The 27,292-nt window shown below is 46.7% G+C and overlaps 1 protein-coding gene across 2 annotated transcripts; it reads left to right on the forward strand.

The window, feature by feature from the left end:
* Nucleotides 1-1,274: 1,274 nt before the first annotated feature.
* Nucleotides 1,275-27,245, forward strand: Hmgcs2 (3-hydroxy-3-methylglutaryl-CoA synthase 2). 2 transcript variants are annotated; one of them, XM_042279587.2, is made up of 10 exons: nucleotides 1,275-1,607; nucleotides 13,674-14,128; nucleotides 19,763-19,888; nucleotides 20,382-20,546; nucleotides 20,838-21,003; nucleotides 21,473-21,643; nucleotides 23,605-23,711; nucleotides 24,309-24,434; nucleotides 24,987-25,102; nucleotides 26,822-27,245. In XM_042279587.2, the coding sequence occupies exons 1-9, from the start codon at nucleotides 1,504-1,506 to the stop codon at nucleotides 25,091-25,093; spliced, it is 1,527 nt and encodes a 508-aa protein (XP_042135521.1). In that variant the 5' UTR covers nucleotides 1,275-1,503; the 3' UTR covers nucleotides 25,094-25,102; nucleotides 26,822-27,245. The 2 variants fall into 2 exon arrangements, with proteins under 2 accessions (XP_042135521.1, XP_042135522.1); XM_042279588.2 differs by having other exon boundaries at nucleotides 1,437-1,607; nucleotides 24,987-25,138.
* The last annotated feature ends 47 nt before the right edge of the window (nucleotides 27,246-27,292 follow it).

Genomic DNA, 27,292 nt, shown 5'->3' on the forward strand with positions numbered 1-27,292 from the left:
TGAGTTCTCGAAACTTCTTTGTGGAAGTCAGAACAGCCCTCGTCAAAATCTCCTACAATCTAGACCCCAGGGAGAGCGTGCTAAGGGCCTAGAGATTCATATAGACAGGCTCTTGCCACAAAGAGGCTGCTGCAGGTTGCCGTGGCCTGAGCAGCAGTCTAGCTGGATTCAACAGTATGGAGACAAGAACATAAAGGTGATAGGAGACCCAGGAGGCCCGGATTTGGGAGCTATCTAGAGCTTCTGGCTTCAGGGAAATTGACGAACCAAGAGCCACCCTAGTTCTTGTGACTCCTTCCCAGAGTTGCATTAGACGTCGGGGTTAAGTACATCAGCTGCTCAGTGAACACAAGATCATTGTGAGAGCTGGGAGCCTGGTGCCATGAGAAGGGTGAGGCAGAGGCTCACCTAGAACATCGGATGGCAGGGACTTTGGTTTTAAGAAGTGGCAGCGGAGCTGGGGAGGTGGCTCAGTGGGTAAAGTGAAAGTGTGGGGACCCGGGTTTGGAACCCCACACCTCCAGAAAAGCACAAGGTGTAACCACAGTTCTGGAGGGGCAGAGACAGGCAGACAGACCCCAGTGGCTCTTGGGCCGGCCAGTCTAGCCCATTAGGCAACCTGCAGGCTCAGAGAGAGACACACTCCATCTCTAAGACACACACAAAAAACTGAGGCTGAGAGCGGTGGAGGAAGACATTGACGTCAGCCCCTGGCAGCCACAGGTGCGCGCCCACGGGAGTGGATCTGCTTGCACGGGCAGAGTACCCAGGTTGAAGGTCACAGTGGGACCCCACGCTGCAACTCAGTAGACAGATTTCTGAGGAGAAGTTATTCCTCTCTGGCTGTCTCCAGGCTCCTGCTTACACCTCTCCTTTTTAGAGAACCCGATCTTCAAGACAGTCTCAGCTCTCCAGCAGCAGCACCAGCTGCGTCTCTCTTGGAAGCCGGGCAGAGCTGTGTTGAGCATTTTGGTGGGCCACAAAGATAAGAGGAAGCAAGCCGACTCCACAGACCCCTCACATGTGAGTCAACACCTGCTCTCGGCCGCTGGAAGGGCTGGTATTAAAAGAATAACAACATCCCACAGCACAGAGGGGGGTAGGAACCAGTGGTGAGTCCCTCAGCAGGAGAGTCGGGGGCCGGGGAGACCAGGTGGGGAGACTGTTGGATGTGTTAGGAGCACAAAAGCTTCCCCACTTCCATGGCTGGGCAAATATGAGGCTGACGAAGGATGTCTCGGAGTCAGCCAGCCAGCCAGGCAGCCAGATAGCAGCCAGGAACAGGGCAGCTACGTACATGTTGGAGATGATGTTTTTCTTTGGCTTGCTCGAGTTCTGAGACCTTTGGCCCAGTTTTTCCGAAGCAGGCAGAGGCCTCGATAAGCTGAGGCGGGGCTTCCTGAGGCTGGAGCCCTAGAGACTTATAAAGCCCGACCCACAACCGCTGGGCATCTCTCCCAGGGCCCCGTGGACTGCTGCTGGCTTTCAGCTGATACCCTAGAGATGCAGCGGCTTTTGGCTCCAGCAAGGAGGGTCCTGCAAGTCAAGAGAGTGCTGCAGGAAGCTTCACTCACCCCTGCTCACCCGCTCTCAGCAGCCCAGCAGAGGTGAGTCACCTGCTCTGAGGGGCTATGGGGGGGGGTGCGTCACTCTCAGACAAGCACCACAGGGGACCGACCAGTAGAGAGCAGGCAGAGGACCTGTCGGGGGAGAACTCACCAGAACCCCAGGCAAAAGCTGGGGAGGTTCACACTCAGCCATAAACACACAAGTCAGCTTCAAGGGGGCTCTGTTGCCTCCTTTTGAGAAAGCACCTGTCTGCTGTTGTGCTGGAAATGCCTAAGCTTAGTCTCTGATGCCCGCTGTTTAGGAAAAAGAGCATCCTTTCCTCTCCCAGCTACAGGAGACAGCAGAACTTAGGATCCTGCAGCTGCAAGGTTAGTTCAACAGCTCACTTTATTCCAGTGCAGCAAGACCTAGAATGGACCAAAAAGAGGAAGCTGTGTTCCTCCATGCTACAGCTTAAGAGATGAAAAATAGAAAGAAGTTGTGTGTGTGTGTGTGTGTGTGTGTGTGTGTGTGTGTGTGTGTGTGTGTGTGTGTGTGTATGGGGCGGTACACGTGCTTGTGCAAGAAGAACACACATGCCTCATTTCTTTGTAAACACCCTTTAGTCTGGTCCAAGTGCTTGTGGTTGCCCAGAGCTAACGGGATACAGCTGTGCTTCGTGCCTTGGGCTCCCAGCTAGCTACCCATCTAGATCATAGTCCCAAGGCTTCCTTTCCGCTTATACTCATGAATACCGAATATTTAGGAAAACACTTTGCTCTCATGTCCTCCCTCGCCTCCTCTCTAGGGAGCCTGGTGTAGGTGTGGAGGGGAAGGGGCAGGGTCCTTTACCTTTCTTTTCTTCATGACCCTACCATCACCTCCTCTCTCCCACCCCTGACAAAACCGCTGCATTTCAATCGAATATTCCAGCTCAGAATCTGGCTTGTTTGTGCATTTGTGAGGAAGCGGTGGACATGGTTTACTAATTTCAGGGCTGGACGGGGGTGACCATTCCCAGGTCGTTGTCCCGTCCCCCCCCCCCAACTCCTTTTATTGAGACAAGTTCTCTCTATGTAGCCTTGGTTGACCTAGAATTCACTATGTAGACCAAGCTGGCCTTGAACTCATAAAGATACACTTGCCTGTGCCTCCAGAGCGCTGGGATTATAGCCTGGCACAAACTTTTCCTAAGCAACAGTGGGCCACTACCCAAGCCTCCATCCTCATCAGCGTTCTGCGGCTTCTTTGGTTCATGCTCTAGAATCCTTATTCCTTTTTCCCTTCTGGTGCCCTCATGGTTAACCCCAGTGCTCTCTGCCTGAGCTACTAGTGTTCTTTATAAGTCACCTTTGCTCTCGGAGTCTGCCCCTCTAATCCAACCTGCATCAGTTTTAAACCCACCCCAGAATAACCACCGCCCCAGCATCCACTCCCCCGACCTGATATTAAAACACCTGGCTCTCGGTGTGTCTCACCTACAATCTTCCTGCTCCCCTGCACACCACCGTCTGTGAGGTTTCTCTAGCCTGCTCACGCACCCCCACTGTGGCCACAGCCCCTTCGTCCTCTTCGGTCCTTCATGGTCAGAAAACCACTCATCTGTCAGTCAAGATTGACCTTAGGGGCCTGGTGAGGTGGCTCATCAGGCAAAGGTTCTTGGTGGCAAATCTGAGGACTTAAGTTCAGCCCCCAGAAGGTGCAGGGTAGAAGGAGAGAACAGACTCCTAGACTCTGTCTTCTGACTGTCACACATGTGCGTGGCACACGTGCCCCCCACAACATTTAAAAAAATGTAAACAAAGAAAACAAAGCTGACCTCAAATTTAGCCTCTCCCATGAAGCCCTCCTTATTTTCCCTACCCAGAGACTCTCTCTCTGCTTCCCTTGCACTACACGATTTTGCCCACGTCCCTTCCATGAGCCTCATCCATCTCCAGTCTTGACAGCTGGACTAGAGGCATGCTCATCTCCTTCCTCACACCAATGAGGGGTTTTGAAAGCCCTGCCCTCTTCTCTGTGCATCTCCTTCACACAACAGTACCCTTCTCCACATGGTGCCCAGCATGGGATTGTTAGCGGTGTGCCCACCTGGAAGCAGGCAGGCTGGAGTGAATTAGCGCTTGGTGCAGACTCTTGAGCTAGGCAGCAAGAACAAGCTACTTTTTTTTTTTTTTTTTTTTTGTTTTTTGTTTTTTGTTTTTCGAGACAGGGTTTCTCTGTGTAGCTTTGCACCTTTCCTGGAGCTCACTTGGTAGCCCAGGCTGGCCTCGAACTCACAGAGATCCGCCTGGCTCTGCCTCCCGAGTGCTGGGATTAAAGGCGTGCGCCACCTCCGCCCGGCAAGAACAAGCTACTTTATATAATGCAGTGATCATCCCTTGGGGGAAGCACAGGATGAGAAGGGGACCTTTCACCAAGTGCCTAGGTGCTTCTGGAAGCCTTTGTGGCTACTTTTTATCTCCAAGGCTCTGAAATCCACGTCCAAAAAAAATCTCTACCAAGAAATAAGGAGAGTTCCTGGCTCTCTGAACTTGTCCCTGGATCTTGTCTTTCTATATGAGAAACGAGGGAGGCAGTCAGCCCAGCTGGAACAGAGAGAGATGAACCTGCCAGGAACACAGCCACGCTGGCGGCTCCAAACACGAGCTAACCATTAGCTCTTGGTCCTGGGGACGCGCCCCATAAATATTTGAAAGTTCAAACTCCAGTTATTTGGAGGGCACCACATAAATAAATAAGTTAGCTCCCACCCTTTCCTGTCAGAGGCTGATGAGACTCCCTCTGCTTTGGTGTCCTGTGACCACAGGATGCTCTTTTGTCTCACGGGGGTTCTTGAAAGTGACTCTTGTGGTGGGAGAATTTGGGGACCCCAGAGGTGCAGGTAGGGAAGCACTCAATATGAGCCAGAGTCTCCGTGGTACAGAGAAAGCTTTGGAAGCCCAAGGCAACAAGTAGACAGTCTTTCTAAAGCAAGAAACGCTGGGGAATTACTTCACTAGTGTTTATAGCAAAGAAGGACACTGGCTTTAGATGCTGGGCACCTGTAGGAGGAAGGCTTGCAGCTGGGAAGGGAAACTGCACCCTTTCACCAGAGGAGTTGGGAGTCGGAAGTGGAGGGACACAGGGAAGCAAGAGCTTCTCCTGACCGCCATTCTCTCTGGTCTCCATTTAGAATTGCGCTTTTGGTCCTCTTGCGCTCCCACGGGTTGGCCTGCTCCACTACACAAGGAGCCATAAAATGCCTGCCGCTGTGTGGGCACAAAGGGTGTCTGTCTGTCTTACTCTGTGGTGAGTCAGCTCTGCATGGGGAGTGTCTGATAAATATTGAAAAGTCCCAGACAGAATGGAAGATAGCAGAAAAACTTCCTTTAGGAGTAGGAAAGTGACCTGGGCAGATTGGCACACATTTGCAATCTCAGCACTTCGGAGGCGGAGGCAGGAAGATCATGAGTTCAAGGCCAATTTTGGCCACATAGACTTTGTCTCAAAACAAAACTAACACAGCAGCAAGTGGGAAAAGGATCTGGTTGTTCCTGTGTAGTCAAAAGAGAGGTGCACTGTAAAGAGGAGTGGAGGGTTCTAGATCATTCCCTCTGGGGCCTTACAGCATCTGTGGAAATAAACCTCAGGATGACGACAGCGCAAAGAGATGCAGTCAGTAAGAGAGCCGACCTACAGAGAGGGTTTGCACAGTTCTGGAGGTGGTGAGGCGTACTCAATTTCTAATAGACACACAATAACTGGCCATTCTTATGGGATCGGTGTGACATTTTAAGTATACACACACACACACACACACACACACACATGCACACACACACACACACACACACACACACACACACACACACACACACTCATCCAATGACCACATCAGGACAATTGGCTTATTTATCCTTACAGACTTTCACCATCTCTTTGTGTTGTGAGCATTCAAAATCTTCCCTACTTGCTGCTTTAAAATACTCTGTAGCATGAATCTTAAAAGACCTTATTAATAAAAAACAAACCCAGGAGCCAGATATTGGGGTGAATGCTAGAAGATCAGAGAAATAGAACAGGCCACAGCTAACCTCACCCCGCCAGCTTGTCAGCCTGTTTCCTCAGACTGGAAGCCTCTGAGTCCTCATCCAAATGGATCTCAGCTGAACTGCTGCTCAAAAGCCTAAAAGCTTAACAGACTCTAGTTCCTGGTCCTCACGCCTTATATACCTTTCTGCTTCCTACCATCACTTCCTGGGACTAAAGGCATGAGTCACCATGCCTGGCTGTTTCCAGTGTGGCTTTAAACTCATAGAGATCCAGATGGATCTCTGCCTTTGGAATGCTGGATTAAAGGTGTGTGTGCCATTTTCTGGCCTCTATATCTAGTGGGTATTCTATTCTCTAACCCCAGATAAGTTTGTTAGGGTGTGCAATATATTGGGGAACACAATATCACCACAATACTCAATTAATTGTTTTCCATCATAATGATCCTGCAGTATCTTAGGGCATTGAAAGTTACTTCTGTGACTGGAGAGAGGATGGTTCAGTGGTTAAGAGCATTGGCTGTTCTTCCAGAGGACTTGGGTTCAATTCCCAGCACCCACATGGCAGCTCACAACTTTCTGTAACTCCAGTTCAGTTCTGGAGAATCTGACACCCTCATATAGACATACATGCAGGCAAAACACCAATGCATATGAAATAAAATAAAAATAAATAAATCATATATAAAAAAAAGTTACTCTGGCTGAGAATGTAGTTCGGTGTGTTTGCCTCCAATGTCCTGCATTTATATCCCACACCACGGAATAAAATAAAACAAAAATCAAAACTTATTTCTCCCATGCAGCTGTACCCCTATACACAGCAGGCACGCCCTCTCCATCTGTCTTTTCCCTTACCCTGTCCAAGGCTCTTGTGCCACTGTTCCAGTCTCTGCTGCTTTGAGATCAATGTCTTAGCTGCCACCGTGAGCAAGGACACACAACCTTTGACTTTCTGTGCCTGACGTGTGTCCCATCCATGTCGTGGCAGTGACAGAATTTAATCTTCAAGGCTAAATAGTATTCCAGCACGCACATATGTCACGGTTGTCTACACATTCATCTGTCAGTGGGCAGTACAAAGGAGTCTCTAGTGTGGTTATTGGATGGAGCGCTGCAGTAAGTGTGCAAGTGTCTATTACGTGTGAACATGCAAGCTGTCTGTTCAGTTCAGTGCCTTTGGGTGTGTACCCAGTATTGAGATTCACGGATCATATGGTAGTTCTGGTCTGTGATTCAACTGGATGGTTTCCATGTGGCCGTATCAATTCACACTCCCATCATCTCTGTATGAAAGGTTTTTCTTTTTTAAAGATTTCCTTATATACAGTGTTCTGTTTGTATGTATGTCTGCACACCAGAAGAGGGCACCAGATCTCATTACGGATGGTTGTGAGCCACCATGTGGTTTCTGGGAATTGAACTCGGGACCTCTGGAAGAGCAATCAGTGCTCTTAACCTCTGAGCTATCTCTCCAGCCCGAAAGGTTTTTCTTTTAAAAAAAAAAAAATGGCCGGGTGGTGGTGGCGCACGCCTTTAATCCCAGCACTCGGGAGGCAGAGGCAGGCGGATCTCTGTGAGTTCGAGGCCAGCCTGGGCTACCAAGTGAGTCCCAGGAAAGGCGCAAAACTACACAGAGAAACCCTGTCCCGAAAAATCAAAAAAAAAAAAAAAAAAAATGGTTGTGCGAGTGTGAGCACATGCGTGAAGGTGTGAGTGCCACCATGAACACGTGGAGATCAGAGAACAACTCCCAAGAGTCTTTGCCTCTGCCACGTGGGTTACTGAGGTTGAACACAGGTCTGTCCTCAGGGGAAAAGCACCTTTCCCCACTGAGCCATCTTGGAAGTTTCCTTTCTCTGCAGCCTCACTGCATTTGGCATCTGTTTACTTATAAAGCCATCATCCTAAGTGTGCTGAAGCTCCATCTTGGACCTTTGCTCTGCATCTCCTTGCTGACCTGTGATGTTTAGTGCGTTTGTACCTGTTCTCTATTTGTGCATCCTTTCTTGAAAAATGTTTATTCAGGTGTTGGCCTATTTAAAAACAGAAATATTTGCATTTTTATTGTCGAGTTGTTTCAGCCCCTGGTATATTCTGAGAGATGCACCCTTCAAATAAACAGATTGCAAGTATTTTCTCCCACAGGAGGTTGTCTCTTTATTCTTACATCATTCCTGTTCAGAAGCATTTTCTGTTTTAAATAATCATATTTGCCTTGCTTGGGGGGAGGAGTTCTTAACAAGTATTTGAAGGGCTAATGGTTTGGCAGGTAAAGCTGGTAAGTCTGATGACCTGAGTTCACTTCCCAAAATTCACGTTCTGGAAGGAGAGGACTGGTACCACAGGTACCCTTTGATGTCCACACGTATGCTGTCGCACTCTTGCCCCCACACACGTAAATCAATAAATAAGTAAATATAAACGCAGGGAAGTGGAGGTGGAGGATCATGAATTTGAAGTTGACTTAAGCAACTTAGTGGTTCCAGTCCAAGCTACATAGTGACATCATGTCTCAAACAAAAAAGGAGTCTTTGCCAACATCAACATGCCCCCTACATTTCCCTCTAGTAGATGAATGGGTTTTGTTTTTTTTTAAATTTTTCTTTTTAAGATTTATTTATTATGTGTACAGCATGTATGACTGCAGGCCAGAAGAGGGCGCCAGGTCTCATTACAAATGGTTGTGAGTCACCCTGTGGTTGCTGGGAATTGAACTCGGGACCTCTGGAAGAGCAGTCAGTGCTCTTAACCTCTGAGCCATCTCTCCAGCCCCCATAGTAGATGCATGTTTTTAAGTCCTGCTTCTGTACATTTTTCCATCCTGTCACTATTGGTTTATGTGTGTCTTCAGCTTATTGTAGAGAGTGTATCAATGGGACTTGGTTGTAGTCCATTCAGCTAATCGGTGTCTTTTAGCTGGGGGATTCAATGTCTGTCTATTGCATGTTTTCCTGGTCATCTGTGTGACCTGTGCTCCTTCCTTTTCTTATTCATCGCTGTGGTTTAATGGCTTTGTGTTCTGAAAGGGTTCTCCTTTTCCTCTTTGTGTATATGCTCTCCTACTGAGTTCTGCATCTCCAGATGTCTTCAGAGTGCAGTTATCTTCTGTCACCCCAGAGTAAAACTCCCTAAGCATCCTTATAGAAGCAATTTGTCAGTGATGAATTCCCTGCTTTTTCTTACCTTTCTTTAAATTAAGAGATTTACTATTCATTTTACATATCAGTCATGGATTCCCCTGTCCTCCCTCCTCCCACCCACCAGCCTTCCCCCCTCCAACCCATCCCTCATTCCCACCTCCTCCAAGGCAAGGTCTCCCCTGGGGAGTCAGCCCAGGCTGGTAGATTCAGTTGAGGCAGGTCCAAGCCCCTCCCCCTGCACCAAGGCTGAGCAAAGTGTCTCAGCATAGGCACTAGGTTCCAAAAAGCCAGCTCATGCACTAAGGACAGGTCCTGGTCCCACTGCCTAGGGACCCCCTAAACAGTTCAAGCTAAACAATTGTCTCACTTATCCAGAGGGCCTAGTCCAGTACCATGGGGGCTCCTCAGCTATTGGTTCACAGTTCATGTGTTTCCACTAGTTTGGCTAGTTGTCTCTGTACTTTTTCCAATCATGGTCTCCATATCTCTTGCTCATATAATTCCTCCTATCTCACCAATTGGACTCCTGGAGCTCAGCCTAGGGCTTGGCCGTGGATCTCTGCATCTGCTTCCACCAGTCACTGGATGAGGGTTCTATCATGACAGGGTGTTTGGCCTTCCAATCACCAGAGTAGGTCAGCTCAGGCACCCTCTCAATCATTGACAGTAGTCTATGGTGGAGTCATCTTTGTGGATTCCTGGGGACCTCTCTAGCACTCTGCTTCTTCCTATTCCCATGGTGTCTTCATTTATCATGGTATCTCTTTCTGCTTTTTCTCTTTTTCTTCTTCCTCCTCCTCCTCCTCCTCCTCCTCCTCCTCCTTCTTCTTCTTCTTCTTTTTTGTTTTTTTGAGACAGGGTTTCTCTGTGTAGTTTTGGTGCCTGTCCTGAATCTTGCTCTGTAGACCAGGCTAGCCTCGAACTCACAGAGATCCGCCTGGCTGGGATTAAAGGCGTGCGCCACCACTGCCCGGCCCTTTCTGCTTTTTCTTATCTTGAAAAGACTTTATTTCTTCTTCATCTCTGAAGGATAGCTTTGCTGGTTAACTATAAAGATAGTTATAACATTCTTGGTTGGCAATTCTTTCCTTTCAGAACTTTTAATATATCACCCCATTCTCTACTGTACTGCATGGTTTCTGCTGAGAAATCTGCTGTTTACCTAATAAACATTTCCTTATGTATAACTGAACTTATTTCTTTTGTTGTTTTTGAATTTCTGCCTCAGACTTTTCCGTTTATTTATTTACTCTGTGTGTACATATGTATATGTGTGTGTATACGGACGTGTTTGTGCTACAGTCTGCGGGTGGAGGTCAGGGGACAGTCTGAAGAAGTTGTTTCTCTCCTTCCACTACGTAGATCCTAGGTACTGCATTCAGGTCACTGGGTTGACAGCCAGGGTCCCTCCTTGCTGAACTATCTTTCCAGCCCGTCTTGTGCTTTCGACAGGCTGGAATGTGTCCAGGGAGGGTCGGTGTTGGCTGAATCTGTTAGAATCTGTTGAGCTTCCCGGACGTAGATATCCAAATCGTTCCCAAGGATTTTAGAGTTTGGGGCGGCTGTTCTGTTGTGTGTTTTCTGTGTCCTTCCTCTTCTGTTCTTCTGAAACACTCACAATGCAAATAACTCAGTTGTGCTTTGCTTGAGCCCCATAGGCTTCCTTCACGCATTTTCAGTTCTTTTTTATTTTTTTTTACAATGGATTATTTTAAAAAGCATGACTTCTTTATGATCAGAAGCTATCTCTTCTGCCTACTTAATTGTATTTTCTGACAGTTGTTATGTTCTTCAGCTCCAAGAATTTTGTTTATTTCTTTTAGGATCTCTACCTCTTTGCTCAGTTTCATTCACATCATCTGTTATTTCCTAGTTTCACTGAATTGTCTGCTTGCACTCTTTTATAACCTCAAACACTTTTCTTTAAAATTATTATTTTGAATTCTGTTTCAGACAGTTCACTGATTTCCTTTTCTTTAGTGGTATGTGCATGTGTGCATGCGTGTGTGTGTGTGTGTGTGTGTGTGTGTGTGTGTGTGTGTGTGTGTGTGTGATGGGGGGGTGTCTGTTGCTAGAGTGTTCCTTTGGAGATGTCATATTACCTTGTTTTTCACATGTTTAGTGACCCTACATTGACATTTGTGCATTCCAAAGAGGTCAGTTTCTCTCTCTCTCAAGTTTATAGACTGGCTTTCACAGTCAAAGTCTTTCTCCTGATGGTGTGTCACACAGTACGGATTGGATAGACTGTGTTGGGTTGGTACTCTAGTGTTGACCTTCTATAGATTCTCTAGCTATTGCTGATGTTGGTGATGTATGTCTTAGTGACATAGGGTACAGGGTTTGTGGGATTGCACACAAATTTTCATGCATCTCTTTTAGGTAAGGCAAGATTGCTAGTAGTTCTGGTACTTTGAGGGTGGGGAGTGCCTACCAGTTTCTGTAGATGATATGGAAACAGGGTCACCCCATGGGTCTAGGTAGGAATGGCACAGCATTGTCATCAGTAGAGCAGGGTGATATCAGTGTCTGAAGCTTTCATGGGGCTGAGCTATGAGCAAGCATAGATGCGGTATCTACAAGTGATAGAAAGTCATGGATGACATTGTGGACTCAGAACAGGCTGCTAATCTGCCTCTCAGAGACTCAGTGGGGTGACCTTCTGAGGTAGGCATATCAGCTAATTCTTACGGGCTGTGGAAGAACGTCCAGGACCACTTAGAGTCTCGGGGATGGCTTCTGTGGACTAAGCTACTCAGGAACAGAAGCCTTTGTGGATGAGCCATGACTCATGACAAACATGACTGCTTGTTATCTGCTTTCCATGTGTTTCTTGGGCAGTAGAAAATGGGCCTTTGTGGACCAGATTGCTCAACATAGACTGTCCAAGAGCTTTCCAGGGGTGCGGGAAGGTAGGCAGAGACACCTGTATATTTCATAGAAGTGGATTGGCTAAGCTGATAGAAGCAGTTATCTGGTTGCATCATAAACCCTAAGGTGGGCAGAATCCCAAGATGGCCCTGTGGAGCAGGAGTCAAATGGGAAGGACATAACATTGGGTTAGGCTCTTCTTTAGAGTAATTTGGTGGTGTAGTAAACAGGTTACCCAAACCTGGCTCCGGAACTGCAAAGGCTGTGGACTCTCCAACACCAAGCATGGTGTGAGAGAAGACTACTGGTTACCTTTTCTCTGCTAAGCAAAGCTCCTCTTAGTTAAGAGTTGATCTTGAGAGATAGGAGGGTAGATGCTAGTCCCTTCTTTCTAAGGTCATCATGTGATCCCATGGTTCTGCAATATTTTTCCACATGTCACTTTATTCCAGCACCCCACACAAACATGCTGGTGAAATAGTGTTGTTTTCCTTATACAGAGGGAAGGACATCAGATATGGCTTGTTGGCCATCTTCCTGACAACACCTTCTCAGTAGAAATAGTAATTTATTTAGCTTGTTTTAAGCTGTGCCTACTGTAACCTCTAGGGTCATCACTAAAAAGCAGAGGGGAAAAAGGGATAGGGGCTAATAAATACTTTTTAACTGGCAAATATTTATTTAATTGAAAAGAATTTAAGAAATAGGAAATAAAGGATGGGACAATATATAAGCAAATAAAATCAAATAGATGATAGACTTCATCCCAGCTATATTAGTAATTATAATAAATATAAATATAAATACTCCAGTTAAAACACCACTATTGTCAGGCTTAGTAAAAAAATTCCAAAGACTTTCCTATATGAAATTTATAAAAAATAATTGTTTCCAGATGTGATGCACCTGCTGTCTCAGTCAGTGTTCTTCTGCTGGAAAGAGACATGGCCACAGCAACTCTTATAAAAGAAAGCATTTAATTGTCATGGCAGGGAGCATGTCAGCACACAGGCAGACATGGTGCTGGTGAAGTAGTTGAGTGTTCTATACCTGAATCCGCAGGTATCAGGAAGAGAAAGAAACTCTGGGACTGGCTTGGGCTTTTGAAACCTCAAAGCCTCCAACAAGGCCACACCTCCTAATCCCTCTCAAGTAGTGCCATTCCCTAATGACCAAGCATGCAAATATATGAGCCTATGGAGGCCATTCTTATTCAAACCACCACCCCTACAATCCTAGTACTCAGGAGGTGGAGTCAGGAGAATTCAAAATTCAAAACTAGCCTGCCTGGGGTAGAACGGGAGATCTTGACTCACAAAACCAAAATCCAAAACAACAACAAAAGATACACATGTAAACAAAACAAAACAAGCTCTCAGAAGTTAAAATAATAAATGGAGAAAGGATGTAAAGGCTTTGGTACGAGTTGCTTTTCCTTTTGCTGTGACAGGATATCCTAACACAAGCAACGTAAGGGACGAAGCATTTATTTTGGTTCCCAGTTTTAGGGTTCAGTTTACCATGGTGGGGAGGTCACAGTGACAGGAGCTTGAGACACTCAGGAGTCAGAGGTCACTGAGCAGTTATGCTCAGCTGGCTTCTTCCTCTTTATATAACCATGGACCAAACCCAGGGAAAGTGGCCCACTCCTCTAGGGTGGGCCTTCCCATCTCAATTAAACCAATCAAGATAATCCCTCACAGGCATACCCCAAAGCTAACCTAATCTCAAAGATCCCTCACAGATGTGTCTGCAGGCTTGTCTCCTAGGCAATTCCAGATCCTAACAACTTGATCATCAACACTTAACATTACACTCGAGAGTCTGGACAGACTCCCATTATTCAAAGAGTGATCACAGTACTAGTGTGGCTATGCTATTAGGAAAAGTAGACTTTAAGACCAGCAAAAGGATGAGAGGGTCAGTTCAACAGATAAAACTACTACATTTTCACTCACTTGATAACCCAGCTTCAAAACATACTAAAGCATGAATGAGATGATTACCACATTATTGTTTTTTGAGGCAACTGCCTAAAGACCACTAGTGGATTTACGACTGATACTTTTAACCACAGGTTTTTTACAATCCCCCCTGCTCCCTTGGCCAAAACAGACACTTGGCCAAAGGATGTGGGCATCCTTGCCCTGGAGGTCTACTTTCCAGCCCAGTATGTGGACCAAACGGACCTGGAGAAGTTCAACAACGTGGAAGCAGGGAAGTATACGGTGGGCTTGGGCCAGACCCGCATGGGCTTCTGTTCAGTCCAGGAAGACATCAACTCCCTGTGTCTGACCGTGGTGCAGAGGCTGATGGAGCGCACCAAGCTGCCCTGGGATGCTGTGGGCCGCCTGGAAGTGGGCACCGAGACCATCATTGACAAGTCCAAGGCTGTCAAAACGGTGCTCATGGAACTCTTCCAGGATTCAGGCAACACTGACATCGAGGGCATCGACACCACCAACGCCTGCTACGGCGGCACCGCCTCCCTCTTCAATGCCGCCAACTGGATGGAGTCCAGTTACTGGGATGGTATGTGTTTCTAGGACGTTACAGAAGCATGATTCTTGTTTTTTTTTTTTTTTTTTGGTTTTTCGAGACAGGGTTTCTCTGTGTAGCTTTGCGCATTTCCTGGAACTCACTTGGTAGCCCAGGCTGGCCTCGAACTCACAGAGATCCGCCTGGCTCTGCCTCCCAAGTGCTGGGATTAAAGGTGTGCCACCATCGCCTGGCCAGAAGCATGATTCTTAGAGTAGAGGCTGAATCCTACGTTCTGCCTCTCAGCTCTCCGGAGGGCTTTACACTGGGAAGGGAAAGGCGATTTATTCATACAGCTCTCACCCAACAAAAACAGTGAGAATAGCCAGGTCGATGGGGGCAGCTTTGTGCAGCTGATCACATGATGTGTTCATAGAGCCTTTCACTTATACTCTGCAATATCAACGCGTTTAGAGTGGTTTGTCTATTTCAGTTAACCTAAACAAGAAGATCCCTCACGACATGCCCAGAGGTTGTCATGGTTGTTATAAATCTCATCAAGGTCACAAGTAAGATTAAATGCCACATGGACTGCAGAGGCCAAACTCCAAACCTAAATCCAACACATTTCTTCATGCTTAGTTCTCTTTATTGCCTCCTAAGTCTCCGAAACCAAGATATCTGTACACAATTTCTATGGTAAGGGGTGGACACTGGTCAAAATGGGCTGAGAGACGCACAGGAGGGACGGTGAACGGAGTATCTTTCTCCTCCGGAGCCTGCTTACGAAATGTGGGCTTTTGTTTAACATATTCACATTGCTTTGTAGCTTACTTACACCCTTCCCCAGAGTTACACTGGTGGGATACTGCCTGACAAGATGGCAAGGAAAAGTCCAAGAGGAAGAGTGTAAGATGGTCTTACACTAAGGTGTAAGGTCACTCAGTCTAAGGTCACTCACTCTAAGGTCACTCAGTCACTTAGTATCCTATTGCTGTGAAGAGACACCACGGCCACAGCAACTCTTATAAAAGAAAGCATTTCACTGATCCTGGCTTACGGTTTCAGAGGTTTTAGCCCATTGCCGTCACGTCAGGAAGCATGGCAGCATGCAGACAAGATATAGTGCTGGAGAAGTAGCTGAGAGTTCTACATCCAGATCTGCAGGCAGCAGGAAGAAAGAGACATCGGGCCTGGCTTGAGTTTTTGAAACCTCAAAGCCCACCCCAAAGACACACCTCCTCCCAAAAGGCCACACCTCCTAATCCTCTCAAATAGTGTCACTCCCTGGTGACTAAGCATTCAGGCATATGAGCCTATGGGGGCCATTTTGATTCAAACCAACACATTTACTTCCTGGAGCTTCCAAGTTCTTGTTTACCTTTCTGCCTTTTGGGGCTGATGAAAGGATTGAATAAAGTAATGATGGGAGTGTGAGGGTCCTTGGGGGTCTCTGTGTTTACAGAGTTTGAAACTAGGCTAAAAAGCATTGAAAACTGTAGTGAATGCTAATTACAAAATTATTTGAAGGTTCTAATGTTGCTGTGGATCGTGGGAATATATAATCCAACATTCTTTCCTTTAAGTAAAGAGGCCAGGGCTGCAGAAAGGACTCAATGGTTAAAGTGCTTCCAGTGCAGGCGTGAGGCCTGGAGTTCGGATCCCAGATCCCAAGTCAAAGCTGGGTGGGCACGCACATGCACAAGAACAAAAAGAAGCTGGGCAGCAGTGGCTCACGACTTTAATCCCAGCACTTGGGAGGCAGAAGCAGGCAGATCTGTGAGTTCGAGGCCAGCCTGGTCTACAGAGAGTTCTAGGACAGCCAGAACTGCTTCACACAGAAACTCTGTCCCAAAAAAAAGACAAACAAACAAAAATAAAAAACTCAAAACAAACAAAGGAAGAACAAAAAGAAAAGAGACTAAATGATATAAAAATGGGGGGGGGGGGACCCACTGGAAAGACGACTCATTAGACGAAGGTGCTTCCTGCCCAGCCTGGTGATCTGAGCTGGGTCCCCGGACCTCACGAGGCGGAAGGAGAGAACTCTGACGAGTTGTCCTCTTGTCTCTTTTTCACTTGACTTTTATAAAGGAAGGAAAATAGATTTTTTTAAAACTTTATCATAAAAAAGTTGGAATTAAAAAGGCACACACTGAAATTAACCAGACTCAAAGGCTGTTCAGCTCAGTGAACTTTTCTGTAGTTAGAATAGCCTCTCAGAGCAGACATTGTAGATTTTATACTTTCACTGTTGAATGTATTTTACGCACTTATCCACCACCCGAACCAGAAACTCCATGACAGGTTTCGAACTAAAAACAGAATTAGCTTTATAACTCACGGCCGCGACCTGCATTCAGTCTTCCCCGGCCCTTCACACTCAGCCTTTCTTCTTCTCTTTTCTGCACAGTTACTGCCTACATGTGCATTTGTTTGCATATAGACAAATATTGACTACATTCCACATCTGAGGGAAAACATGGGTTTTTTTCCCTATCTTTCTGAGATTGTGTGACCTCACTTAATATTATACATTTTAAGTCCATCCATTTTCTTGCAAACTTGTGACTTTGTTTTTCTTCAAAGCTGAATAATATTTTATGTATAAAAAAATTTCATTTTCCACTCAGCTATTGATTCCAATTCCTTGCTGTAGTGAATAAAGCAGCAATAAACATGGGCGCAAATATCTCTGTGTTAGGGTACAGAGATTTCTAGGTCTATGGTCAGGAGTGGAATATCTTCACTTTTTGAGAAATCTCCAAACTTATTTCCATGGCAGCTGTATTAATTTGAATCTCCACCAACATTGAATAAGTATTCCTCTCTCTCCACGACCTCTCCAGCATTTGTTGATAGATTTATTGATGATGGCCATTATGACTAGGGTGCTAAGGTGGCATCTCAATGTCATTTTATCTCACACCTACCTGATGGCTAGGGATATTGGACACTTTTAAAATAATTATTGGCCACTCATGCTTCTTTTTTATGTTTTTGAAAAGTGTCTATTGAGTTCATTCGCTCGCTTGTTGACTGGGGGTTTGATTTCCTTGGTATTTAATTTCTGCAATTCTTGATATTGACCTACTGTCTGAAGCACAGCTGGCAAAGATTTTCTTCCAGGTTATGTGAACATTTTAGGTCATTTTTCTCTGACACAGCTTGTCTTTTTTTTAATGAAACTTTTATAATGAAGGAAAATAGCTTTTTGTTGGTTATAAGTATTGTAAATACTCTTCAGTTTATCTTTTGGTTTTGTCTCTACCTGGAGGTTTGGCTTTTTACAGCTAAATTTAAAGATCTTTTCCTAAGTGACTTCTAAGTACTTTTCTATAGTTTCTGAAATTTTCATATTGAGAATGAAAAAATAGATATATACAAAAAATGTTATTTTATTCTCTAATAACACCCATGTACAGCATGAGGGGGACCCCACTACTTTTTTCTTGGGGTTTTTGTAATTAGTAAGAGGAGGGCCTTACTTAGACTTCAGTGAATGTGAGTTAGAGTTTTGATCCTCAAAGCTTTATTGTAGCTAGAGTTTTCCTGCCTTGCCCACAGTCAGGACAAATCTCTGTCACCCGCCAGTCCCACAGCCGCTCAGACCCAACCAAGTAAACACAGAGACTTATATTGCTTACAAACTGTATGGCCGTGGCAGGCTTCTTGTTAACTGTTCTTATATCTTAAAGTAACACATTTCTACAAATCTATACCTTGCCACGTGGCTCGTGGCTTACCAGCATCTTCACATGCTGCTTGTCCTGGCGGTGGCTGGCAGCGTCTCCTTCTGCCTTCCTGTTCTTTTATTTCTCCTCTGTTAGTCCCGCCTATACTTCCTGCCTAGCCACGACCAATCAGGTTTTATTTATTGACCAATCAGAGCAACTTGACATACAGACCATCCCCCAGCACAGCCAAGTGCAGACCATCTCCGACACCTGCACTCAGGCCCATGGTCCTAATCATCCTCTATGCAAACCTGCTGGGTAACGCCACAAGGAACCCAAGAAGGGCTCCCACAGGACATACATTAACATCCCACAGCACTTTATCTTACCATTTAATGTTTTAAGATGTTTGAGCCTCAGTTCCTTCCTTCTGTAAGGAGGGGATCACTGGGGTGTGACTCAGTGGGAGAGTGCTTGCCTAACATGCCCTGCAGCACTGCCGGAACACAAGGGTCTTACTGCTATCTACTCTATGTACCCATGGGTTAGGATTCAGTCTGAACGGGGTTTCATTTCAAAGCCTATAGCCACTAGGTCAGCGGTTCTCAGCCTTCCTAATGCTGCGACCCTTTAATACAGCTCCTTGTGTTGTGGTCACCCCCAACCTTAAAATTATTTTCATTGCTATTTCACAACTGTAATTTTGCTACTGTTATGAATCATAATGTAAAATCTGTGTTTTCCAAAGGTCTTGGGCAACCCCTGTGAAAGAATCATTCATTCACAAAGGGGGCAAGATCCACAGGTTACAAACCACTACATTAGCTGAATGCTCCAGGTAAATTTCTCTGGAGGCAGTGTCTTCAGCCTTGAATGTTGGTATAGCTACCTACCCCCGATGTCTTGTCCTTCTTTGGGCTAGCAGGCATATGAACATGTGGGTGCTGTAAGTTGATTGGTACAAACCAAAACTGTCTCCACAAGTACCAATTAACAAAGTTTTAGGTGAATTTAGAAATGGCATTCTGGCCAGACATGGTGGCACAAGCTTGTCATCAGCCACTTACTGATGCAGGAGAACCTTGAATTCGAGGCCAACCTGGGCTATGTAATGAGACCATGTCTCAGAAACACTGAAAACAGGTATGGAAACTGGTTCAGCAATTACAAGCACTTGTTCCTGCCGAGGACCTGGGTTCAGTTCCCGGTACCCACACGATGGCTCACAACCACCTATAATTCCAGTTCCAGAGTATTCAACCTCATCTTCTGACCTCTGTGGGGACCAGGCACACACATGGTTCAGACACATGCATGCAAACAAGACACTTATACACACAGACTTGAAATAAACAAATCTAAAAAATTAATGCTTAAACCCTAAAAGTGGAAACAAAGAAAATTTTGAAAAAATAAATAATCCTGGGGGTCAGCAATATTGCTCAGTAGGTAAAGGTGCTTGCCACCAAGCCCAATGACCTGAGGTCCTTCATCAGAACCCGGGTAGTAGAGACCTGACTCCCACAAGTTCTCTGACTTTCCTAAGTGTTGCACTGTCTTGTATTCATGCAAACATATATTCACTTAAAAAATTACATAAAAGGCCAGGAAGTAGTGGCGCACACCTTTAATCCCAGCACTTGCGAGCCAAAGGCAGGCAGATCTTTGTGAGTTCGAGGCCAGCCTGGACTACAAAGTCAGTGTCAGGACTGTTACACAGAGAAACCCTGTCTTGAAAAACCAATGAAAAAAATTACATAAAAAATTTAAATGTAATTTATACATATGATTCTGAGTGAGTGAGCATTCCATAGCTGAACACTGAGCATTGAATTTATGTTTCAAATATAAATGGATCACGGGTTTCATTAGCGTTTATGTGTGCTATTTTGTTTTATTTTTGGTCCGGTTCCATCTATTTCCAGTACATAAACTTGTGCTCGGCACTCAGCAGACCCTATCTCTACTACTCTAGATTTGACAGTGATGTCATAACTGTCTGTCTTTGCAGGTCGCTATGCCCTGGTGGTCTGTGGTGATATTGCGGTCTACCCAAGTGGTAACGCCCGGCCCACGGGTGGCGCTGGGGCTGTGGCAATGCTGATTGGGCCCAAGGCCCCTCTAGTCCTGGAGCAAGGTTTGTAACAGACGGTCCCAGGAGGCTGCGTGCGGTGGAGTCACATCATAGGTCCTAATCCTAAACTGTCATACACACGGCTCAGGGCTGGGGCATGGTGGTGCTCACTTCTGAAAATCCGGCCCGGGGAGTAGGCTGCTTAAGGGGAAGAGAAAAGCCAGACACCGTGGTTTCATTGTGCACTAGGATAACAGTGCATGGAGCGGGTCTGGCAGATGAGGGAACCACGGTGAAAGAAGAGAGCCAGACATGAAGCGAGGCTTGGGGAATGCCGCCTTCTAGTCTCGTTTTCAAGGAGCCCACGAAGGTGTGGGGAGAGAAATCGAAATCCTTTCTCTAAAACTCCCTTTGACTATGCGAGTGTTGAATAATAGGCGCTGACTTGGGCATATGGGCGGAACAAAGCCGGTCCCTTTTCACACGGCCCCTCCCATCCTGTCTGCTTGAGGTGGCCCGTGGGAGGCAGTCCCCGACACCTTCTGTGCCGTTCCAGGGCTGAGGGGAACCCACATGGAGAACGCATATGACTTCTACAAACCCAACTTGGCCTCCGAGTACCCGCTGGTGGATGGGAAGCTCTCCATCCAGTGTTACTTTCGGGCCTTGGATCGATGCTACGCAGCCTACCGCAAGAAAATCCAGAATCAGTGGAAGCAAGGTATGGGGCCGGAGTAGGGATGGGGGCAGAAAGCCGGAGCTCTACTCACGTGGCCAAGAGCCTTCCTTATTTTTCCCTGTAGGGAATACTTAGCAATGCCGTGGAACTAGTGAAAGAATGTGTAGTGGAGTGAATGAGAGCCCCTTATGTGAGTGTGCTGGAGCAGGAATTCTCTCTCCGGGAAGCTTATCTTTCCGGGCAGCTGAGCCGCTTGGCATCATTCCATCTGGGAGAGTGGATCTCAGCAGCTCCTTGTCACACCACCTCTCGCCTTCACACTTTCTTTTCTAGCTGGAAACAACCAGCCTTTCACCCTCGATGATGTGCAGTATATGATCTTCCACACGCCCTTTTGCAAGATGGTCCAGAAATCCCTGGCTCGGCTGATGCTCAGTGACTTCCTGTCATCCAGCAGTGACACACAGAGCAATTTATACAAGGGGCTGGAGGCCTTCAGGTGGGTCTTCCTTAAGTGGAGGCTTAGGCTGGGAGAGGGTGAGTGAGGAAGAGGCTCCCTCACACCTCAGATGTAGATTTCCCTCCTATGGGAAGCAGATGGCACACACACCCCCGCCCCCCAGCACAGCAGAAAGGATGCTAAGCCCTTCTTTCAGTAGAGGGGAGGGAAGGGGCAGGTCTGCGTGGGCTCTCCGTGTATTAGGTGAGGAAAGGAAGGTAGAGATTAAGAATGAAAACTAAGCAGGGTATGTGGTATGATTTGATTCCTAGTTTTCTAATGGACTACGCAAGTGTGGATAGATGACATAAAAAAGTGTGTGTAAACGCTACCTCCCTCAGATGACAGGAATGTTCCTTTGAGCTCTCCCGACATTTAATTATTGCAATGAAAACCATGCACGCTGAGTTTTCTCTCCCGCCTTCTTCTCTGGACACCTCTCATGGGAACATCTTGCTCTGCCTCACAGGAGTCTAAAGCTGGAAGAAACCTACACCAACAAGGATTTAGATAAGGCTCTTTTGAAGGCCTCTCTGGACATGTTCAACAAGAAGACCAAGGCCTCCCTTTACCTCTCCACCAACAATGGGAACATGTACACCTCGTCCCTCTACGGGTGCCTGGCCTCGCTTCTCTCCCAGTGAGTACTGCCGCTCACCCACCTGCTGCTTCCCATTCATGAGCTGAGGGGCCTACCAGCTTCTGCTCCTTTTCTCATTTAAACTTTCGATTTGTTGAGAGGTAAACTTTTACAATAGAGGGAGAGAGAAAGGATGGATAGACAGGTTGCACCTTGTTCCAGAGGTGGCTGGGGGGCAGGTTGGCTAGCTGTGTCCAGCTTCTTCAGTGTGAAGATGTATACTGGGGGATGTGTAAGAACTACCCAGGCAGTGAGAACATAGAATTCGTGGGCAGAGTTTTATCTCATCTATTTAAAAATCTCTATACTAATATAGCATGGTGGACTGGAGGCTAGCTTCAGATCCCACAACTGGGTTCAATTTACCACTTATCTTGAAAAATAATTCCTCAAACCTGTCTGAGCCTTACTTTCCTCATCTGTAAAATATCTATATAACAATGCCCACTTTCCATACTTTGTTTCTATTCTTCAGTAATTTCATATAGTATAAAATGTATTTAGATTATACCCACCCTCCATCACCCACTGCAAGTCCTCTTGAACCACCATCTAGCTACCTCTTTTTATTTTATTTTATTTTATTTTATTTTATTTTTATATAACCACTGAGTCCAGTTAGTGCCTCCTATATCACATGGGTATAGGGACATCCATTGAAGTATAAGCAATTCACCACGGGCCACAGCCCTGAAGAAAACTGACTCCCCTCCCTCAGCAGCCATCAACTACCGACGGCTCCTCATAAGCTCTTTCTCTACCCACGCAGGAGTCTTGATGACTTGAGCTTATGCAGGCAACCAGAGTTGCTGGGAGTTCAGGAGTGCAAAGGCCTGACATGTCCAGGGGACACTATTTTGCAGCAGTCCAAGCCGACTTCTGGATCTTACAATCTTTCTTCTTCCTCTTCTGTGATGATGCCTGAGGGGTGTGTGTGTGTGTGTGTGTGTGTGTGTGTGTGTGTGTGTGTGTGTGATGTAGATGTATTCCCATCGGCGCAATAGTGACAGTGTTATTGGAGTAGCCAACAACTTTCTAATTGGATTTAAGGTCAGCTCCATAGGAGGGAACTAATGCCTGGTATTGTAAACCTGTGCCAGGAACCCACGGCTGGGTAGGTCATAGGCCCTGGAGGAGAACATACTGTTACTTTACTAAATAGACACAGTATCAGACTGCCTTCTAAATACCTATCTTTATACTCATAGATTAGTACACCTCACACCTTGATCAGAGAGGCTTTTTTTTTTTTTTTTTTTTTTTTTACATGAACAGTGATCAATACAGAGATTAACAACTGGCCACAGTACAGAGGATCATCGACTATGGAGTGTTTTCCACATTTTTAAGGAAAATTGCCTAAAAAAAAAATTACGATGCTCAGAAAGTGCTCAAATGCTAACTATTACTTTTACTGATTTTTCTGTTTTATGGTGTTTATAAGGAAATACTGCATATTATATGGAAAAGATACTTAGAGGTGAACTCAATCAAATTACTCATGGGGGATGCTCAGAAAGCTGAGTCATAGGAAGGTGTGCTGGCAGATGCCTGTAATCCCAGAACTGTGGAGACCTAGGTAGAGGGACGGCAGAGTTCAAGGCCAGCCTGGGCTACATAGGTATATAGGCACCCCCCCCTCCAAAAAAAAAACATGCCAGACCGTTGCAGTTAAGTTGGGAGCCTTGAGGGTGAGTCCACTGGTCTAATCAGGCTACCCCTGGAAGCATCTGCCCTCACAGTTCTCCCTTCATGTCTCGGGCTGTGGCTGCTCTCCTTCTGGCATAGCTTCTTCTGGTTCCACATCTGGATTCTACCAAAGGCCCCTCTTTGTGCAGAGTGCATGGAGCACATTTCTAGTTGCAGAAGGTGGGCAGGGGTGAGACTGGACTGACACGTAGAAGCTTTATATGAAATGCAAAATACGATGCTGATGTGGATTTTTTTTTTTCCACTTGCAGCCACTCTGCCCAAGAATTGGCTGGCTCCAGGATTGGTGCCTTCTCCTACGGCTCAGGCTTAGCCGCGAGTTTCTTCTCATTTCGAGTGTCCAAGGATGCTTCTCCAGGTGAGTCTCATCTTGTAGCAGGTACTCCTGAAACAGTGCCACCCGGTGAACAAAGCCACCCTGTGGTTCGCCGTGGCTGAGCTTGCTGCCTTGACAGAGTTAAGTTGTGATTAAGAGCAAAGAAAACTCCTGTGTAAGGTTATACACGGGAGCACTTCCTGGACTGTAGCAAAAGTAGATGCAAACAAACCTGTTAGACAGGTGATGTTAGACATTAAAGAGTTAATGGCGATTTGGCTTGGCTGCCTAAAGAGAAGTTGATGGACCCGAGACATCCAGTATCTGTTGACTGTGGTATGGTCAAGATCAGACATCTACGCTCCATGTCACAGATCCTGGCTGCCTATTAGCACCAGTGACAATGACAACAGAAAGCTTTAACAATATTTTTTGTTTGTTTGTTTGTTTCTCGAGACAGGGTTTCTCTGTGTAGCTTTGCCCTGGATCTCACTCTGTAGACCAGGCTGGTCTTGAACTCACAAAGATCTGCCTGCCTCTACCTCCCCGAGTGCTGGGATTAAAGGCGTGCGCCACCACCGCCCGGCTCTTTTTTTTTTTTTTTTTTTTTTTTATAACTATCTTGCTTTTGCTTCCCAGGTTCCGCTCTGGAGAACCTGGTATCTAGTGTGTCAGATCTACCCAAACGTCTAGACTCCCGGAGGCGCATGTCCCCTGAGGAATTCACAGACATAATGAACCAAAGAGAACAATTCTACCACAAGGGTAAGACGGGGTCAGGAAGAGAGAAGAAAGCAATTCACCCCAGATTCCACGTCAGTACCTGGGAACCGGGGGCTTCATCAGACATCCAGGATGTAATGGGCCAGGGTCACATTTTTTTCTGAGATATGATTGAGAGAAGTGCTTATGAACTTGAGCAACCTAGCCATTTTCACAGACCCTCTTTCATGGCCATGCAGACCTCAAGTACCAGACCCATGGCCCTTCTTCTATATGGTCCTGTCTTCTATGTAGTGTGTTAAAGGTGATTTACAGCCCCTGGCAGCACAGCCAGGAGTGCTTCACTGGAGTCTGTGGCATTCCTATTACTATGTTCTCCCCTGCACACCTATATCACTCTTTTTAAAGATTGATTTAGGTATACAATGTTCTGCCAGAAGAGGGCGCCAGATCTCATTATAGATGGTTGTGGCTGCTGGGAATTGAACTCAGGACCTCTGGAAGAGCGGCCAGTGCTCTTAACCTCTGAGCCATCTCTCCAGCCCATCCTATGGCACTCTTTCTAAGTACTGTGTCTTTTTCTTTGTCCCACAGTGAACTACTCACCACCTGGTGACACAGGCAACCTCTTCCCAGGTACTTGGTACCTGGAGCGAGTGGATGAGATGCATCGCCGCAAGTATGCCCGGCGCCCGGTCTAAAGGAGGCCAGTGAGTGTGCAGGGCTGGCCGCGCAAAGGCCTCTGGGTAACAGATGCCGTTCTGAGCCTGGACTCGCGTCAGAGAAGGCCATAGCTTAGGGGACGGTCAGGGGGAATTACAAGCTGTGAGCTCCAGAACATGGGTGGGAGGGGCCTCCGTCTTGGAAATCTGGACTGTGGAAGTCAGACCTCTTTGAGTATTTAAGTCTCCTAGAAGCTTGAGAGAAACTAAATCAGAGCCGGCAGGACGGAGCAGACAGCAGTGGGAACTCTACAGCACATTGTTCCTGCACAATGAGATGGGTGACACAGATCAGTAGCTGGACTGGGATGGGAGGCAGTTCCTAAGGGAGCTGGGTGGTCTGACTTCCTTGGCTGGAAGGAGCTTGCTGGGGCGGGGGCGCGCGGGGGTGGGGAGGTGGGGTTGGGGGGTGGGCAGCAGCAATGTGACAATTCTCAGGTCCCAAGATTCCTCTTGGGGAGAAACAGCGAAGGTTGGGGAATCATCGAGGATGAGTGTGGGGAGAGAAGAGAGTTGAGAAGAAGCGGACTGGGGGAGAGGAGAAATGGAAGGATTCCTTATGACATTTCTTTAAGGAAAATTGAGGGTTCCGAACTGCAAGCTTGTGGTGATTCACGAGTGTAGATGTCTGCTGTGGTGCGTCGGCCCAACAGACAGTATGCAAGTGCAAGACGCAATTTCTCTTACGGCCCCCAAATCTCAATGGATTTCCCATGCTAGTTTAGTAAATGAATGAGGAAGGAGGAAAAGGTGTAACTGGGGAAGGGCAAGGAACAGGAGAAGGAAAGATGTCCACCAACCCAGGAGAGGCACACGCAGAGCACAGGTCAGGGGGCGCCCAACCAATGAACAGTCACAACTACATGGCCCCCTCTGTGAGGCTGCTCAAATGCTGGAGCCAAGATGTCAGGGGTGAGGCAAAGCAGTGGACGGGCCAAGGATGCAGGATGGGTGCGAGACGGTCCAGGTCAGTAAACAGGCTCACAAGACTTTGGCCCTAGCAGGAAACTTGCTTGAGATATGGTTCTGAGGGGTAGGCGATTGGCAAAGGCAGGGGGCTGCTAAATCCATACAGCCAGTTGAGTCACGAGATGCAGAGAAATAATGGGCTGGGCATGATGACTCACACCTGTAATCATAGCGCTTAGGAAGCTGAGGCAGGAGAATCACATTTGAGGCCAGCCTGGGTTACATAGTGAGTTCCAGGCAAGCCAGGAGTACAGAGTGATACCTTGTCTTAACAAATCAAAACCAAAAAAAAAAAGACAAGAGAGAAGTAGAGTTTTTGAAAGACGATGTCCAGCCCCAGTCCTTTCCTTCCTAAGAGCCTGGACAGTGTCATGCCACAAAGGAGGCACAGGGCTCCTGAGCTGTTCACCCTGAATCAAGAGCACCAAGGCTGGGCTGACTTGGAGAGTTTAGGTTGATATAGCAGTCCTTGGAGGCCACTGTTCCAGCCAACCCCCCTGATCTCTCATCAGCAGCAGAGCATGTGATAGGGACCTGCCTGTCCCTCAGTCTTGGCTTCTGCAGAACTAGTTAATAGGCTCCCTAAGCATGGTGGCTCAGAGCTGGGAAGGCAGCCAGCGTACTGGATCTCATAGAACAGAGGGCTTATATACATAGCTATGTCTCTGGCAAGGGGCAAGACCTGGGGGCTAGGGAGCCAGGGTGAGGAGTGATCGAATCTGTTTCTCCTCTCTACAGATCCATGCAACAGTTCCTGGGGGAAGGAACCTGAGTACAGCTGCTGCCCAGTGTCTGCTTGAAATTCCACCCGCAGCTGTAAATAATGAATAGACAAAGTAGCCCCATAGGATCTGCTCCGAGGTGAAGGGCCGCCACCCTCAGTGGGTCCTTCGCGAGTATCCCTGCCACAGGCTCATGCTGCTGTGGACCAGGGCTCCCCTGTGAAGAGGGAGATGGAAGGAAGGAGGATCACTGACCCCCAGTGGAAGCAGATCAGATGTCTTCTCCCACATCCAGACAGACCCACCATTTGTTACAACTTATTATCGGACTTCTCTGCTGTTATGTTTTATGCTCATTTCTTAAAAGTTTCCTAAGAATTTCTAAATTTTGTATCTTGTTCTAAAATAATATATGGCAATTAAAATGAGAGGAGAAATGATGTATATTTTCTAGAAGTCAAGACCTACTCAGAGTGGGGGGTACGCA

Source organism: Peromyscus maniculatus, chromosome 6, assembly GCF_049852395.1.
Source record: "Peromyscus maniculatus bairdii isolate BWxNUB_F1_BW_parent chromosome 6, HU_Pman_BW_mat_3.1, whole genome shotgun sequence".
Taxonomy (NCBI): Eukaryota; Metazoa; Chordata; class Mammalia; order Rodentia; family Cricetidae; genus Peromyscus; species Peromyscus maniculatus.